Source organism: Salmo trutta, chromosome 30 (assembly GCF_901001165.1).
Source record: "Salmo trutta chromosome 30, fSalTru1.1, whole genome shotgun sequence".
NCBI classification, from domain to species: domain Eukaryota; kingdom Metazoa; phylum Chordata; class Actinopteri; order Salmoniformes; family Salmonidae; genus Salmo; species Salmo trutta.
The window spans coordinates 39,295,444-39,309,456 of record NC_042986.1 but is presented as its reverse complement, the minus strand read 5'-3'; the positions used below and the strand labels follow the sequence as shown (position 1 = coordinate 39,309,456).

The window sequence follows — 14,013 nt, the reverse complement described above, 5'->3', positions numbered from 1 at the left end:
GACAGGTGAAGAAAGAGGTGGAAAGCTGTAAGTAGAAGTACGTAGCGGAGTCAGAAGGTGTTTCTCAAAATGCATACTACCGTGTTCTGACCATGCCAATTGGAGCAGAGGAGGGTCGGAGGATCAAACGGAGCACGCAGTCCAAATCAAACGGAGCACGCAGGGCACTTCTCGAATGCATACTCCGTTTGTACATATTTTGAAGCATGCATCAAAGAAATATGATGTAACCACATAAATAAATTACTCAACATTTCTTGAAGTGAATGGCGGACATTATTGAGAGAAAATACACTCCGACTTCAGAATGAAATGCTGCCCATTCACATCTCATGTGTTACTTGGCTCCAATATTTTATGTTGATACGTTAATACATACTATGTTAATTTCGGCATATTCTACTGCCTACATACTGTAGATTGTAAGTCCAAAATAGTCAATAGTGCTAACTGGCTAGCTAGTACTGTTTGCTTTTATGTTATTTAACTCGGAAAGCCAATTAAGAACAAATTCTTATTTACAATGACGGCCTACCCCGGCCAAACCCTCCCCTAACCCGGACAACGCTGGGCCAATTGTGCTTTGTCCTTATGGGACTCCCGATCACAGCAAGTTGTGATAGAGCCCAGGATCGAACCAGGGTCTATAGTGACACTAGCACTGCGATGTAGTTCCTTAGACAGTTGCACCGCTACGGAGCCCTGCTAGCTAGCCAGATACCCACCAAGAATTGACATGTATCTTTCATAATATTCGATTTAAGTCATTTTTGCCTGTTAAACTATCTGGTTAGCTACATTATTACGATTCACATATAGCTAGCTGATAGTTATGAAGTAAAAACATTTTGCTTTGTGTATATGTTGTTTTGGTCTCTATTGTTGCCATTGTCATCTTGACCATGTTCTGTTATAATATCCACCCGGCACAGCCAGAAGAGGACTGGCCACCCCTCATAGCCTGGTTCTTCTCTAGGTTTCTTCCTAGGTTTTTGGCCTTTCTAGGGAGTTTTTCCTAGGTAGTTTTTCCTAGCCACCGTGCCTCTTTCACATGCATTGCTTGCTGTTTGGGGTTTTAGGCTGGGTTTCTGTACAGCACTTTGAGATTTCAGCTGATATACGAAGGGCTATATAAATAAATTTGATTTGATTTGATTGTCCTGGCTGGAAGAAGGTTCCGTGAATGGGTAGGAGCAGGGTAAGGTAATACAGTAGGGGGAGTGGGAGTGCTTCTCAAATGGGATGTTTTGTACATTGTCCTCACAAGAACGTACTCAAGAGAACATCGTCGGCGCATAAGGGTTTGGAGCGACGGTTGGATGCGTATTGAGAAACACCCAGAGTGGGGAGACAGAGTTGTTGTTTAGCTAGTCAAGGTGGGCAACACTAGCTCAACATAATTATAAAATGAAACACCAGGAGACAACAGTTCTCTAATATCAATCTTCTTCTCTCTGTTTTTTCTTTCAGAACCCAGATTCACTTCACGGTGGCCATTGATTTCACTGCATCCAATGGTGAGGGCTGGTACTTTTCTACTACACTCCACTCTTACCAATTTATGACACTACTCTTTTGTAAAAGACTGGGTTACATTGTGGTTTCACCAAACACAACGTCTATAATGAAACATGCAATTCCAATGCAATCCCATTTACAAAGCTATTGAAAATCACACTACAATACCATTACTGTGTTAGCTTTACTGACTGTGTTAGCTTTACTGACTGTGTTAGCTCTACTGACTGTGTTAGTTTTACTGACTGTGTTAGCTTTACTGACTGTGTTAGCTTTACTGACTGTGTTAGCTTTACTGACTGTGTTAGCTTTACTGAATTAAGACTGAGTTTCCATGTTGCTGGTCTTGTATGTCTCACTGTGAGAGTCTTCAGTCCAGTATGTTGCATCACTCACCTCTAACCTCTGACCCTCCCTAGGTAACCCGTCCCAGTCCACGTCTCTACACTACATGAACCCGTACCAGATGAATGCATACGCCATGGCCCTGAAGGCTGTAGGGGAGATCATTCAGGACTATGACAGTGATAAGATGTTCCCTGCTCTGGGGTTCGGAGCCAAGCTGCCCCCTGATGGACAAGTCTCCCATGAGTTCCCCTTGGTAACTATCTATCATCATCATATGACTGCACACACAACCCACACACCCAAACCCCCCCCCCCCCACACACACATTTGCACACACACACAACGGACACAGCTGGGTGTTATCTGATGTCCAATGAGTTCCCCCCAGTTAATTATCCTGTAACACCTATGGAACACCTACGTGAGAATGCTAGTCATTGACTACAGCTCATCGTTCAACACCATAGTGCCCTCAAAGCTCATCACTTAAGCTAAGGACCCTGGGACTAAACACCTCCCTCTGCAACTGGATCGTGGACTTCCTGACAGGCCGCCCCCAGGTGGTAAGGGTAGGTAACAACACATGATTCTCAACACTGGGCAGCTCGCAGCTTTGCTTCCCTTTGTAGTCCGTAATAGTTTGCAAGCCCTGCCACATCCGACGAGCGTCAGAACTGGTGTAGTACGATTCAATCTTAGTCCTTTATTGACACTTTGCCTGTTTGATGGTTTGTCTGAGGGCATAGCGGGATTTCTTATAGGTGTCCAGGTTAGAGTCCCACTCCTTGAAAGTGGGAGCTCTACCCTTTAGCACAGTGAGGATGTTGCCTGTAATCCATGGCTTCTGGTTGGGGTATGTACGTACGGTCACTGTGGGGATGATGTCATCAATGCACTTACTGATGAAGCCAGTGACTGATGTGGTGTACTACTCAATGCCATCACAAGAATCCTGGAACATATTCCGGTATATGCTAGCAAAACAGTGCTGTAGCTTAGCATCTGCGTCATCTGACCACTTTCGTATTGAGGGAGTCACTGGTGCTTCCCGCTTTAGCTTTTTATTGTATGCCGGAATCAGGAGGATAGAGTTATGGTCATATTTGCCAAATGTAGAGCAAGGGAGAGCTTTGTGCGCGTATCTGTGTGTGGCGTAAAGGTGGTCTAGAGTTTATTTTCCTCTGGTTGCACATGTAACATGCTGGTAGAAATAGGATAAAACGGATTTAGGTTTCCCTGCATTAAAGTCCCTGGCCACTAGGAGCGCCGCCTCTGGGTGAGCAAATGTGTTGTTTGCTTGTGGCCTTATACAGCTCGTTGAGTGCGGCCTTAGTGCCAGCATCGGTTTGCAGGGGTAAATAGACATTTAATTTAACCTTTAACTAGGCAAGTCAGTTAAGAACAGAACAAATTCTTCTTTAGAATGACTGCCTACCCCGGCCAAAACCTAACCCGGACGACGCTGGGCCAACTGTGCACCGCCTGGAATCGAACTAGGGTCTGTAGTGACGCCTCTAGAAGTGAGATGCATTGCCTTAGGCTGCTGCACCGCTGGGGAGCCTAAGATTAATGAAAAGCATTCTTGGTAAATCGTGTGGTCTTTAGCTTAAAATTACATACTCTACCTCAGCCGAGCAAAACCTCGAGACTTCCTTAATATTAGATTTTGTGCACCAGCTGTTATTTACAGATAGACACAGACCGCCACCCCTTGTCTTACTGGAGGTAGCTGTTCTATCTTGCCGATGGACCGAAAACCCAGCCATCAGTATGTTATCCGTGTCGTCGTTGTCATGCGGGTCATATAAAGGGGAACAAGGCGCAGCGTGTAGAGTGCTCATTCTTACTTATTTATTTTAAGAGAACACTTAAACAAAGAAAAAAACAAACGACAGCAAACAGTTCCGTAAGGTTCACAGACTATACGGAAAACAAACACCCACAAAACCCAAAGAAAAACAGGGTGCCTAAGTATGGCTTCCAATCAGAGACAACGAAAGACACCTGCCTCTGATTGGAAACCGTACTCGGCCACACATGGAAAATGAAACATAGAAACAGAAAACTAGAACAAATCCCCAAGAAACAAACCAACCCCAAAACACCCAAAACAACCACCCTGCCACGCCCTGACCATTCTACTATGGCAAAATGACCCTTCTCACTGGTCAGGACGTGGCAGTCGTTCAGCCACGACTCGGTGAAACATAAGATATTACAGTTTTTAATGTCCAAGTGGTAGGTTAGTCTTGATCGGAGCTCATCCATTTTTTTATCCAATGATTGCACGTTGGCTGATGGAAGAGGCGGATTACCCACTCGCCGTCAGATCATTACGAGGCACCCCTACCTACATCTCCGATATCTCCGTCTCTTCTTCATGAGAATGACGAGGATTTGGGCCTTTTCCGGTGTCTGAAGTAAACCATTCGCGTCCGACTCGTTAAAGAAACGTTTTTCATCCAGGTGAGTAATCGCTCTCCTGATATCCAGGAGCTCTTTTCGGTCACAAGAGACGGTGGCAGAAACAGTGGCAGAAACATTATTTACGAAATAAGTTACAAACAATGCAAAAAAACATACACAATAGCCCAATTGGTTAGGAGCTCGGCAGCCATCTCCTCCGGCGCAATGCTACAAACGTATTTTGTTTGTGTGTGTGTGTGTGTGTGTGTGTGTGTGTGTGTGTGTGTGTGTGTGTGTGTGTGTGTGTGTGTGTGTGTGTGTGTGTGTGTGTGTGTGTGTGTGTGTGTGTGTGTGTGTGTGAGACAGAGACAGTGGGGACACAGAGAAGACAGAGAGAGTGTGAACATGTGTGTTCCAATGACAGATATGAGCATGCATAAATTAAAACACAGGTTTAATTTAAACCTTTTATAGTGCAAATTAGCTTCTGAAAGCCTTAAGGATTCTTAAATCAATTAGTCTTAAATCAGCCAGTTAATGTGGATGGTGGTGAGCAGCCCATCGGCAGGGTATCCACCGTCTCACCCTTCTTTCTGATTAAGATTATTCACACATCTGACAATATGATGAAAACCAACCAACCAGCACACTTTCAAAGGTTTCTATTCTCATTTGCTGTACAGTGAACGTAGAATGATGTTGGTTTTAAGTTGGAGGCTTATCAAAATCACTATCTATAGAGATTAAAGCCTGTCGCATGCTTCCCAGTCGAAACAGTTTGTGAATATATTAATGAAATAATTTTGTGAAGTTTTTATTCATTTTGGTGTTCGGCAGGTTATTTTCTTCGGCTGTTTGCGCACTATTTTTTTTTCTTGAAGCAAGTCGAAATTCGGTATCCGAAGTCTATGCTCCTTCGTTGGTGATTGATCAACAGTAGGGGTGGAAATTGTGAACAGGATTCTTCAATGATTTGCTTGCTGTCATTCAACGAGAGAGAGGAGAGAGTGCAGCAGCTAGTCCCTTCTTTCTGCAGTAGACTACTAGTTTTCATGGACATGTTTTTCACTTGAGAAGTACTGCCCTGAAACTTTACATTTTTTATATATATAATATTTTTGTTCCTTTATTATTTCCCGCAAACCCTACCACCCCTCCCCTAATTGGAGTAAACTAATGAACAACAACACTTAGGCTTCCACTTCCAGCTTATACATACAGCTTTTACATTTTACGGACACAATCTATTTTAAATAGTTATATTTTGTTTGTTTTTAGTCCTGGCCTTCCTCTATTTCTGATGTCCATCAAGTTTGATTTCTATTTGCTATATATTTTTAACTGTGCTATTTCACAACATTTCTTAACCTAAATGCATTTTACAGACACAGTATGTTTTACATTTGTTATCTTGCTGTTATCCGTCCCACCCTTCAGCTCCATTCAACCCCTCCCATCTATCTCTTAACCCCATCCATATTGGATTTTATTTACCATATATTTTTAAACTGTGCTGTGATGCTTCAAAAATGTTCTGAATCTTTCTATTCTCGTAGTTTCTACAGATTGTAAATTTAATATAAATATTTTTTTAATGATCGATTGACTATGACTTTTCAAATCATCCAGTATTGCTATCTGCAGCGTTAGCTCCAGGTAAATTTTGCAATTCAAAATAAATGATCTAATGACTCTTCCTCCTCGCAGTAAAATCTGCAGAGCTGTGAAGGTTGTGTCCCCCATATCTATAACATTCTATTGGTTGCAAGAATTTTGTATAATAATTTAAATTGAAAAATTCTAAGTTTTGAATCCGACGTTGTTTTGCGTGTCAATTCATAAACCAGATACCATGGAGTCGGTACATCAAAAATCTCTTCCCAACTATTTTACAATATATATGGTCCTTAAATGAAACTGGTATATATTTTTATTTATCATAATTTTCTTTAACTAGTTTTGGTCTTTAATGCAGGTCCGACAGACAAGTTCCTTACTTTTTCCCCCTTCCACTTGCCTCTTCCATTTTTGCAGTAATGCTGCAATTAGTTGGTTGTAATTTTTGGTAGAGCAGACATTTACATATATTTGTGTTGGCTGCATGTGTGACATAACTCCACCAGTCCTATTTATGATATTATTTACAAAGATTATACCTTTTTTTAATAAAAAATCTATGTTTTTTTATCAATTAGTATATTTGAGTTTAACCACACTATTTGTTGAATTATTTCTTCTGTATTTTCTGATGGATTAAACTGAAATTGCAACCAACTTTCTATGGTTTGTTTACAAAAATAACGATATTTTGTAGACAATTTCGTTTTCAAATAATCTAATAGAGGGAAAAAGGCCATTCTTGAACATGGGGTGAGACATTCTTACTAATTTGCTAGAGAACCAGTTCGGATTTAAGTATAACTTTTGTATGACTGAAGCCTTTAGTGAGAGGTCTAATGCTTTAATATTTTATCATTTTTTCCCTCCAAATTCATATTCATTATATAAATAGGCCTTTTCAATTTTGTCTGGCTTGCCATTCAAAATGAATTACAGATTTCTTGATTTATCTTAGATTAATTAATTCAGACTATTTTGAGGAAGTGTTACTGGCGATGTTGTTGCTACGGTGGTTTAAGAGGGACAAACAACAGTAGTGTTGTCACTTTTTTTCTCGTTTTACAAGTGAGGTCTTTAGGGAGTATGCGAGCAGAGACGTTTGCTTTGCCTAGCCGAATTCTGCTAGGAGCAAACCGAACCGATGTATGCGTACGCCTTTACACTCACATCGTCGATTCCCTCACTATATTATCCTGGTTATATCTCAGAAATGAACAATTCAAAAAGGTATTTACCTGATTACCTAATTCAGGTAACATGTTTTGTATTTTCTCCTTCACAGAATGGCAACATTGAGAACCCCTACTGCAACGGAATGGAGGGGATTCTAGAAGCATACCATCAGAGTCTAAAGACTGTACAACTCTACGGACCAACCAACTTTGCTCCGGTCGTCAACCACGTAGCAAAGTGAGTCATTGAATAAAATATGCTAATCCTAATCTAGAGAATACCATTGCTGGTGTTTAAAATAATACTGAGATAAAGGACCAACTCTTTGGTCCTAAGCTGCTGTATGTAAAAATATTGTGTGCTTTAGCTTGGAAAATAAATACAATGCCTTCAGAAATTATTCATAAACCTACATTTATTCCACATTTTATTGTGTTACAGCCTGAATTAAAAGTTTATTAAATTGTTTTTTTTTCTCAACTATCTACTCACAATAACCCATAATGACAAAGTGAAAAAAATATATATTTAAATTGTAAATGTGTTGAAAATGAAATACAGAAATATCAAATTTACATAAGTATTCACTCCCCTGAGTCAGTACATGTTAGAATCATCTTTGGCAGCGATTACAGCTGTGATTCATTCTGGTTAAATCTCTTTGCACACCTGGATTGTACAATACTTGCACATTATTATTATCTAAATTCTTCAAGCTCTGTCAAGTTGGTGGTTGTTCATTGCTAGACAGCCATTTTCAAGTCTTTCCATAGATTTTGAAGCCGATTTATGTCGAAACTGTATCTAGGCCACTCAGGAACATTCAATGTTGTTTTGGTAAACAACTCCAGTGTATATTTGGCCTTGTGTTGTAGGTTATTGTCCTGCTGAAAGGTGCATTTGTCTCCCAGTGTCTGTTGGAAGTAGACTGAACCAGGTTTTCCTCTAGGATTTTGCCTGTGCTTAACTCTATTCCATTTATTTTCATCAACAACAAAAAAACGACCCAGTTCTTGCCAATGACACGCATACCCATAGCATGCTGCAGCCACCACTCTGTAAATGTTTTAAAGTCACCCTTTCCCTTCATGGTGAATTCCCTGAGCGGTTTCCTTCGTCACCGGCAACGCCTGTATCTTTGTAGTGACTGGGTGTATTGATACACCATCCAAAGTGTAATTAATAACTTCACCATGCTCAAAGGCAGGGCTTCTTAAACTTTTTCAGCCTGGGACCCAATTTATAAATTCTGTCTTTCCTGGGACATAAGCTTATGAAAACATGCAACTATATATAGATATCGGTACATTTCATTGTACTTATGCCAATGAACAAATGCAACATAGTCAAATAACACTTAAATGAAATAACACTTAAATGAAATACCCATATATATATATATATATATATATATATATATATATATATATATATATATATATATATATATATATATATATATATACACACACACACACACACACACACACAGACACACACACACACACCACCATTCAACAGTTTGGGGTCACTTACAAATGTCCTTGTTTTTGAAAGAAAAGCAAAAGTGTTATGGACAGACAAATCTAAGTTTGAGTTGTTTGGATCACAAAGAAGCACATTCATGAGACGCAGATAAAAAGAAAGATGCTGGAGGAGTGCTTGACGCCATCTGTCAAGCATGGTGGAGACAATATGATGGTCTGGGGGTGCTTTGGTGGTGATAAAGTGGGAGATTTGTACAGGGTAAAAGGGATCTTGAAGAAGGAAGGCTATCACTAAATTTTGCAACACCACGCCATACCCTGTGGACAGAGCTTAGTTGGAGCCAATTTCCTCCTGCAACACGACAATAACCCAAAGCACAGCTCCAAACTATGCAATAACTATTTAGGGAAGAAGCAGTCAGCTGGTATTCTGTCTATAATGGAGTGGCCAGCACAGTCACCGGATCTCAACCCTATTGAGCTGTTGTGGGAGCAGCTTGACCGTATGGTACGTAAGAAGTGCCCATCAGCCCATCCAACATGTGGCAGGTGCTTCAGGAAGCATGGAGTGAAATCTCTTCAGATTACCTCAACAAATTGACTAGAATGCAAGGCTGTAATTGCTGCAAATGGAGGATTCTTTGACGAAAGCAAAGTTTGAGGGACACAATTAAAAATTACAAATCTTTATTTTTAACCTTCTCAACATCTTGACTATGTTTCCTATTCATTTTGCAACTCGTTTCATGTATGTTTGCATGGAAAACAAGGACATTTCTAGTGACCCCAAACTTTTGAACTGTAGTGTATATATATATATATATATAAACACTCTTAGGTTGGAACTGTTGCTGTTAAAATACAATAAATCATTGTAATTCTGAACTGATTGATCACATCACACAGATGTCTAACAGAACACACACACAGGCTCAGTGTTTGATAGTGCAACCTTAAGTAACAGTACAGATGAAAAATGATCAGGCCTACTGTACATCTTACTGTAGAAATGATCAGGCCTACTGTACATCTTACTGTAGAAATGATCAGGCCTACTGTACATCTTACTGTAGAAATGATCAGGCCTACTGTACATCTTACTGTAGAAATGATCAGGCCTACTGTACTTCTTACTGTAGAAATGATCAGGCCTACGGTACATCTTACTGTAGAAATGATCAGGCCTACTGTACATCTTACTGTAGAAATGATCAGGCCTACTGTACATCTTACTGTAGAAATGATCAGGCCTACTGTACATCTTACTGTAGAAATTATCAGGACTACTGTACATCTTACTGTAGAAATGATCAGGCCTACTGTACATCTTACTGTAGAAATGATCAGGCCTACTGTACATCTTACTGTAGAAATTATCAGGACTACTGTACATCTTACTGTAGAAATGATCAGGCCTACTGTACATCTTACTGGTGAGATTATTGTTGAAAAAAAGTCTAGGTTGGAACTGTTGCTGTTAAAATACAATAAATAAATACTTTTTATTCTGAACTGGAATAACCTGATTGATCACATCACACAGATGTAGACCAGAAAACACACACACGGTCCTAATGAGAGGTGTGTGACTGGTTGAAGTTTTCAACAAGCAGGTCTATTCTGGTCTCAGTTAGTGACAGCGCAACACTGGTCATGCTCAGCACTGAGTCTGTTTCTTTACTTGTTTCTGAAGTATGCCAGAGTTGAGTACCCTCACTGCCATAGGTACAGTGCCTTATGGAAAGTACTCAGACCTCCTGACTTTTTCCACATTTTGTTACGAAACAGACTCATTCTAAAATGGATTAAATAAATAAAAATCCTCAGCAATCTACACACAATACCACAGAGCTTGAGAGGATTTGCAGAGAATGGGAGAAACTCCCCAAATACAGGTGTGCCAAGCTTGGAGCGTCGTACCCAAGAAGACTCAAGCCTGTAATCCCTCCAAAAGATGCTTCAACAAAGTACTGAGTAAAGGGTCTGAATATTTATGTAAATGTGATATTTCAGGGTTTTTTTTTTATAAATTAGCAAAAAATTCTAAACCTGTTTTTGCTTTGTCATTATTGGCTATTGTGTGCAGATTGATGAGGGGAAAAAACAATCTAATTAATTTGGTGAATAAGGCTGTAACCTAACAAAATGTGGAAAAAGGCAAGGGGTCTGAATACTTTCCGAAGGCACTGTATGAGGTGCCAAACTGGATCAGAACATCTACTGCTTTCTCAGCTAGGCAGGAGACCGCTTCCTGCTGTAGATGAGCAACCCAGATCTGAGTGAGTGTGTTTGTCTTCAAAATAATCTTGCGTCAATCAGTGTATTCCAGTTCAGAATACAAATGATTTATTGTATTTTAACAGCAACAGGCTAGATAGCTTGCTTTAGCTAACGTTAGCTAATAGCTGTGTACAAGTGTATTGTTTAAAAGATAAACTCACATCTACTACTATGAGAGATGGTATTCCCTTATTTCTGCTTATCATAACCTGTTATAAAATGATTAAAATGCCTTGCTAGCTGACTTACTCTTCCACTGTCCAATAATTGTTTCCTGGACAACCATCTATGCAGAACTCCACCAATCAGGCCTTTATGGTCGAGTGGCCAGACAGAAGCCACTCCTCAGTAAAAGGCACATGACAGCCTGCTTGGAGTTTGCCAAAAGGCACCTAAAGGATTCTCAGACCACGAGAAACAAGATTCTCTGGTCTGATGAAACCAAGATTGAACTCTTTGACCTGAATGCCAAGCCTCACATCTGGAGGAAACCTGGCACCATACCTATGGTAAAGCATGGTGGTGGCAGCATCATGCTGTGGGGATGTTTTTCAGCGGCAGGGACTGGTAGACTAGTCAGAATTGAGGGAAAGATTAACGGAGCAAAGTACAGCGACATCCTTGATGAAAACCTGCTTCAGAGCGCACAGGACCCCAGACTGGGGCTATGGTTCACCTTCCATCAGAACAACGACCTTAAGCACACAGCCAAGACAACGCAGGAGTGGCTCCGGGACAACTCTCTGAATGTCCTTGAGTGAACCAACCAGAGGTCTGACTTAAACCCAATCTAACATCTCTGGAGAGACCTGAAAATAGCTGTGCAGAAACACTCCCCATCCAACCTGACAGAGCTTGAGAGGATCTGCAGAGAGGAGTGGGAGAAACTCCCCAAATACAGCGTCATAATCACTGCCAAAGGTGCTTCAACAAAGTACTGAGTAAAGGGTCTCATAACTGCTATTTCAGTTCATTTATTTAAAAAAAGAAAATCTGAAAAACAGTTTTTGCTTTGTCATTATGGGCTATTGTGTGTAGATTGATGAGGGGAAAAAAACGATTTAATCCATTTTAGAATAAGACTGTAATGTAACAAAATGTGGAAAAAGTCCAACTGAATAGTTTCAGAATGCACTGTATGTATAGGGGTAAGGGGACTAGGCAACAGGATATAAGATAAACAGAGTAGTAGCAGCTTGTATGTGAGTGAGTGAGTGAGTGAGTGAGTGAGTGAGTGAGTGAGTGAGTGGGTGGGTGGGTGGGTGGGTGGGTGAGTGAGTGAGTGAGTGAGTGAGTGAGTGAGTGAGTGAGTGAGTGAGTGAGTGAGTGAGTGAGTGAGTGAGTGAGTGAGTGAGTGAGTGAGTGAGTGAGTGAGTGAGTGAGTGAGTGAGTGAGTGAGTGAGTGAGTGAGTGAGTGAGTGAGGGTGGGTGGGTGTGTGTGTGTGTGTAAAAAGTCAGTATAAATGAATGTGCAAATTATGTATGAGTGAGCAGATGGTGGAGTGAGTGTCTGTGTGTGTGTGTGTGTGTTGGAGTGACTGTGTGTGTGAGTGTGTGTAGGGCCCTGTGAGTGTGCATAGAGACATTGCAAAGATTGAAATAAAAGGTCAATTAAAGATACAAGGTAAACTCAGATAGTCCATGTGACTATTTTGTTAGCTATTTATCACTCGTATTGCTTGGAGATAGAAGCTGTTCAAGAGCCTGTTGGTGTCAGACTTGATGCACCGGTACCTCTTGCCGTGCGGCAGCAGAGAAGATAGTCTATGGCTTTGGGTGGTTGGGGACTTAGACGATTTTCCGGACTTTCTTCTCACACCGCCTGATATACAGTAGAGGTCCTGGATGGCGGGGGGCTCGGCCTCAGTGATGTACTGGGCTGTCCGCACAACCCTCTGTAGCGCCATGCGATCGAGGACGGTGCTATTGCCATACCAAGCGGTGATGCAGCGATGCAGGGTATTGTGTGTAGATAAGTGACACAAAATCTCAATTTAATCCATGTTTAATTCAGGCTGTAACAACAACATACGTGGAAGAAGTCGGGCGTTGTGTGAATACTTTCTGAAGACATCTGTACATGTGAACAACCATATCCTATACTTGTTGTTTGGCATTACAATAGGAGTCGCCTATAGAGCATAAACAGATCTGGGACCTGGTTATAGGAGTCGGCTATAGAGCATAAACAGATCTGGGACCTGGTTATAGGAGTCGGCTATAGAGCATAAACATATCTGGGACCTGGTTATAGGAGTCGGCTATAGAGCATAAACAGATCTGGGACCTGGCTATAGGAGTTAACCATACAGCATAAACAATTCTGGGACCTGGTTATAGGAGTCGGCTATAGAGCATAAAACAGATCTGGGACCTGGCTATAGGAGTTAACCATACAGCATAAACAGATCTGGGATCTGGCTATAGGAGTCGGCTATAGAGCATAAACAGATCTGGGACCTGGTTATAGGAGTCGGCTATAGAGCATAAACAGATCTGGGACCTGGCTATGGGAGTTAACCATACAGCACAAACAGATCTGGGTTTAGGAGTCGCCTATAGAGCATAAATAGATCTGGGATCTGGCTATAGGAGTCGGCTATAGAGCATAAACAGATCTGGGACCTGGTTATAGGAGTTAACCATACAGCACAAACAGATCTGGGATCTGGGTTTAGGAGTCGACTATAGAGCATAAACAGATCTGGGACCTGGCTATAGGAGTTAACCATACAGCATAAACAGATCTGGGACCTGGGTTTAGGAGTTAACCATACAGCACAAACAGATCTGGGACCTGGCTATAGGAGTCGGCTATAGAGCATAAACAGATCTGGGACCTGGTTATAGGAGTTAACCATACAGCACACACAGATCTGGGATCTGGCTATAGGAGTCGGCTATGCAACAGGATAAACAGATCTGGCACTTGTCTACATCTCAACAACCGCACAAGGCTGATGATCATCATTCAACCTTATCTCAACCTTGGTTATAAAGCCAGTTGAAAAACAAACCTTCAGGCAACCTTCAGCTCCACGCTGGATCCGAATTAGACAGGCCATTAGAGCCTGTAAACCCAGTAAATAACTGTTGTTTTATGGGTGCGTTGTGACCTAATGAAGAGGAAATAAACAATCAACTGTTGCCGTGGTGACAGATGTAAGTGGAGGTCAAGTAT

The 14,013-nt window shown here is 41.2% G+C and overlaps 1 protein-coding gene across 2 annotated transcripts in view; it reads left to right on the top strand.

The window, feature by feature from the left end:
- LOC115168663 (copine-5) overlaps positions 1-14,013 on the top strand; it is a 158,633-nt gene that overhangs the window by 124,450 nt on the left and 20,170 nt on the right. For both annotated transcript variants that reach the window (XM_029724135.1, XM_029724134.1), the window contains 3 exons: positions 1,471-1,517; positions 1,938-2,119; positions 7,175-7,302. In XM_029724135.1, coding sequence (XP_029579995.1) covers positions 1,471-1,517; positions 1,938-2,119; positions 7,175-7,302 — 357 coding nt within the window. The remainder of the gene's footprint in view (positions 1-1,470; positions 1,518-1,937; positions 2,120-7,174; positions 7,303-14,013) is intronic.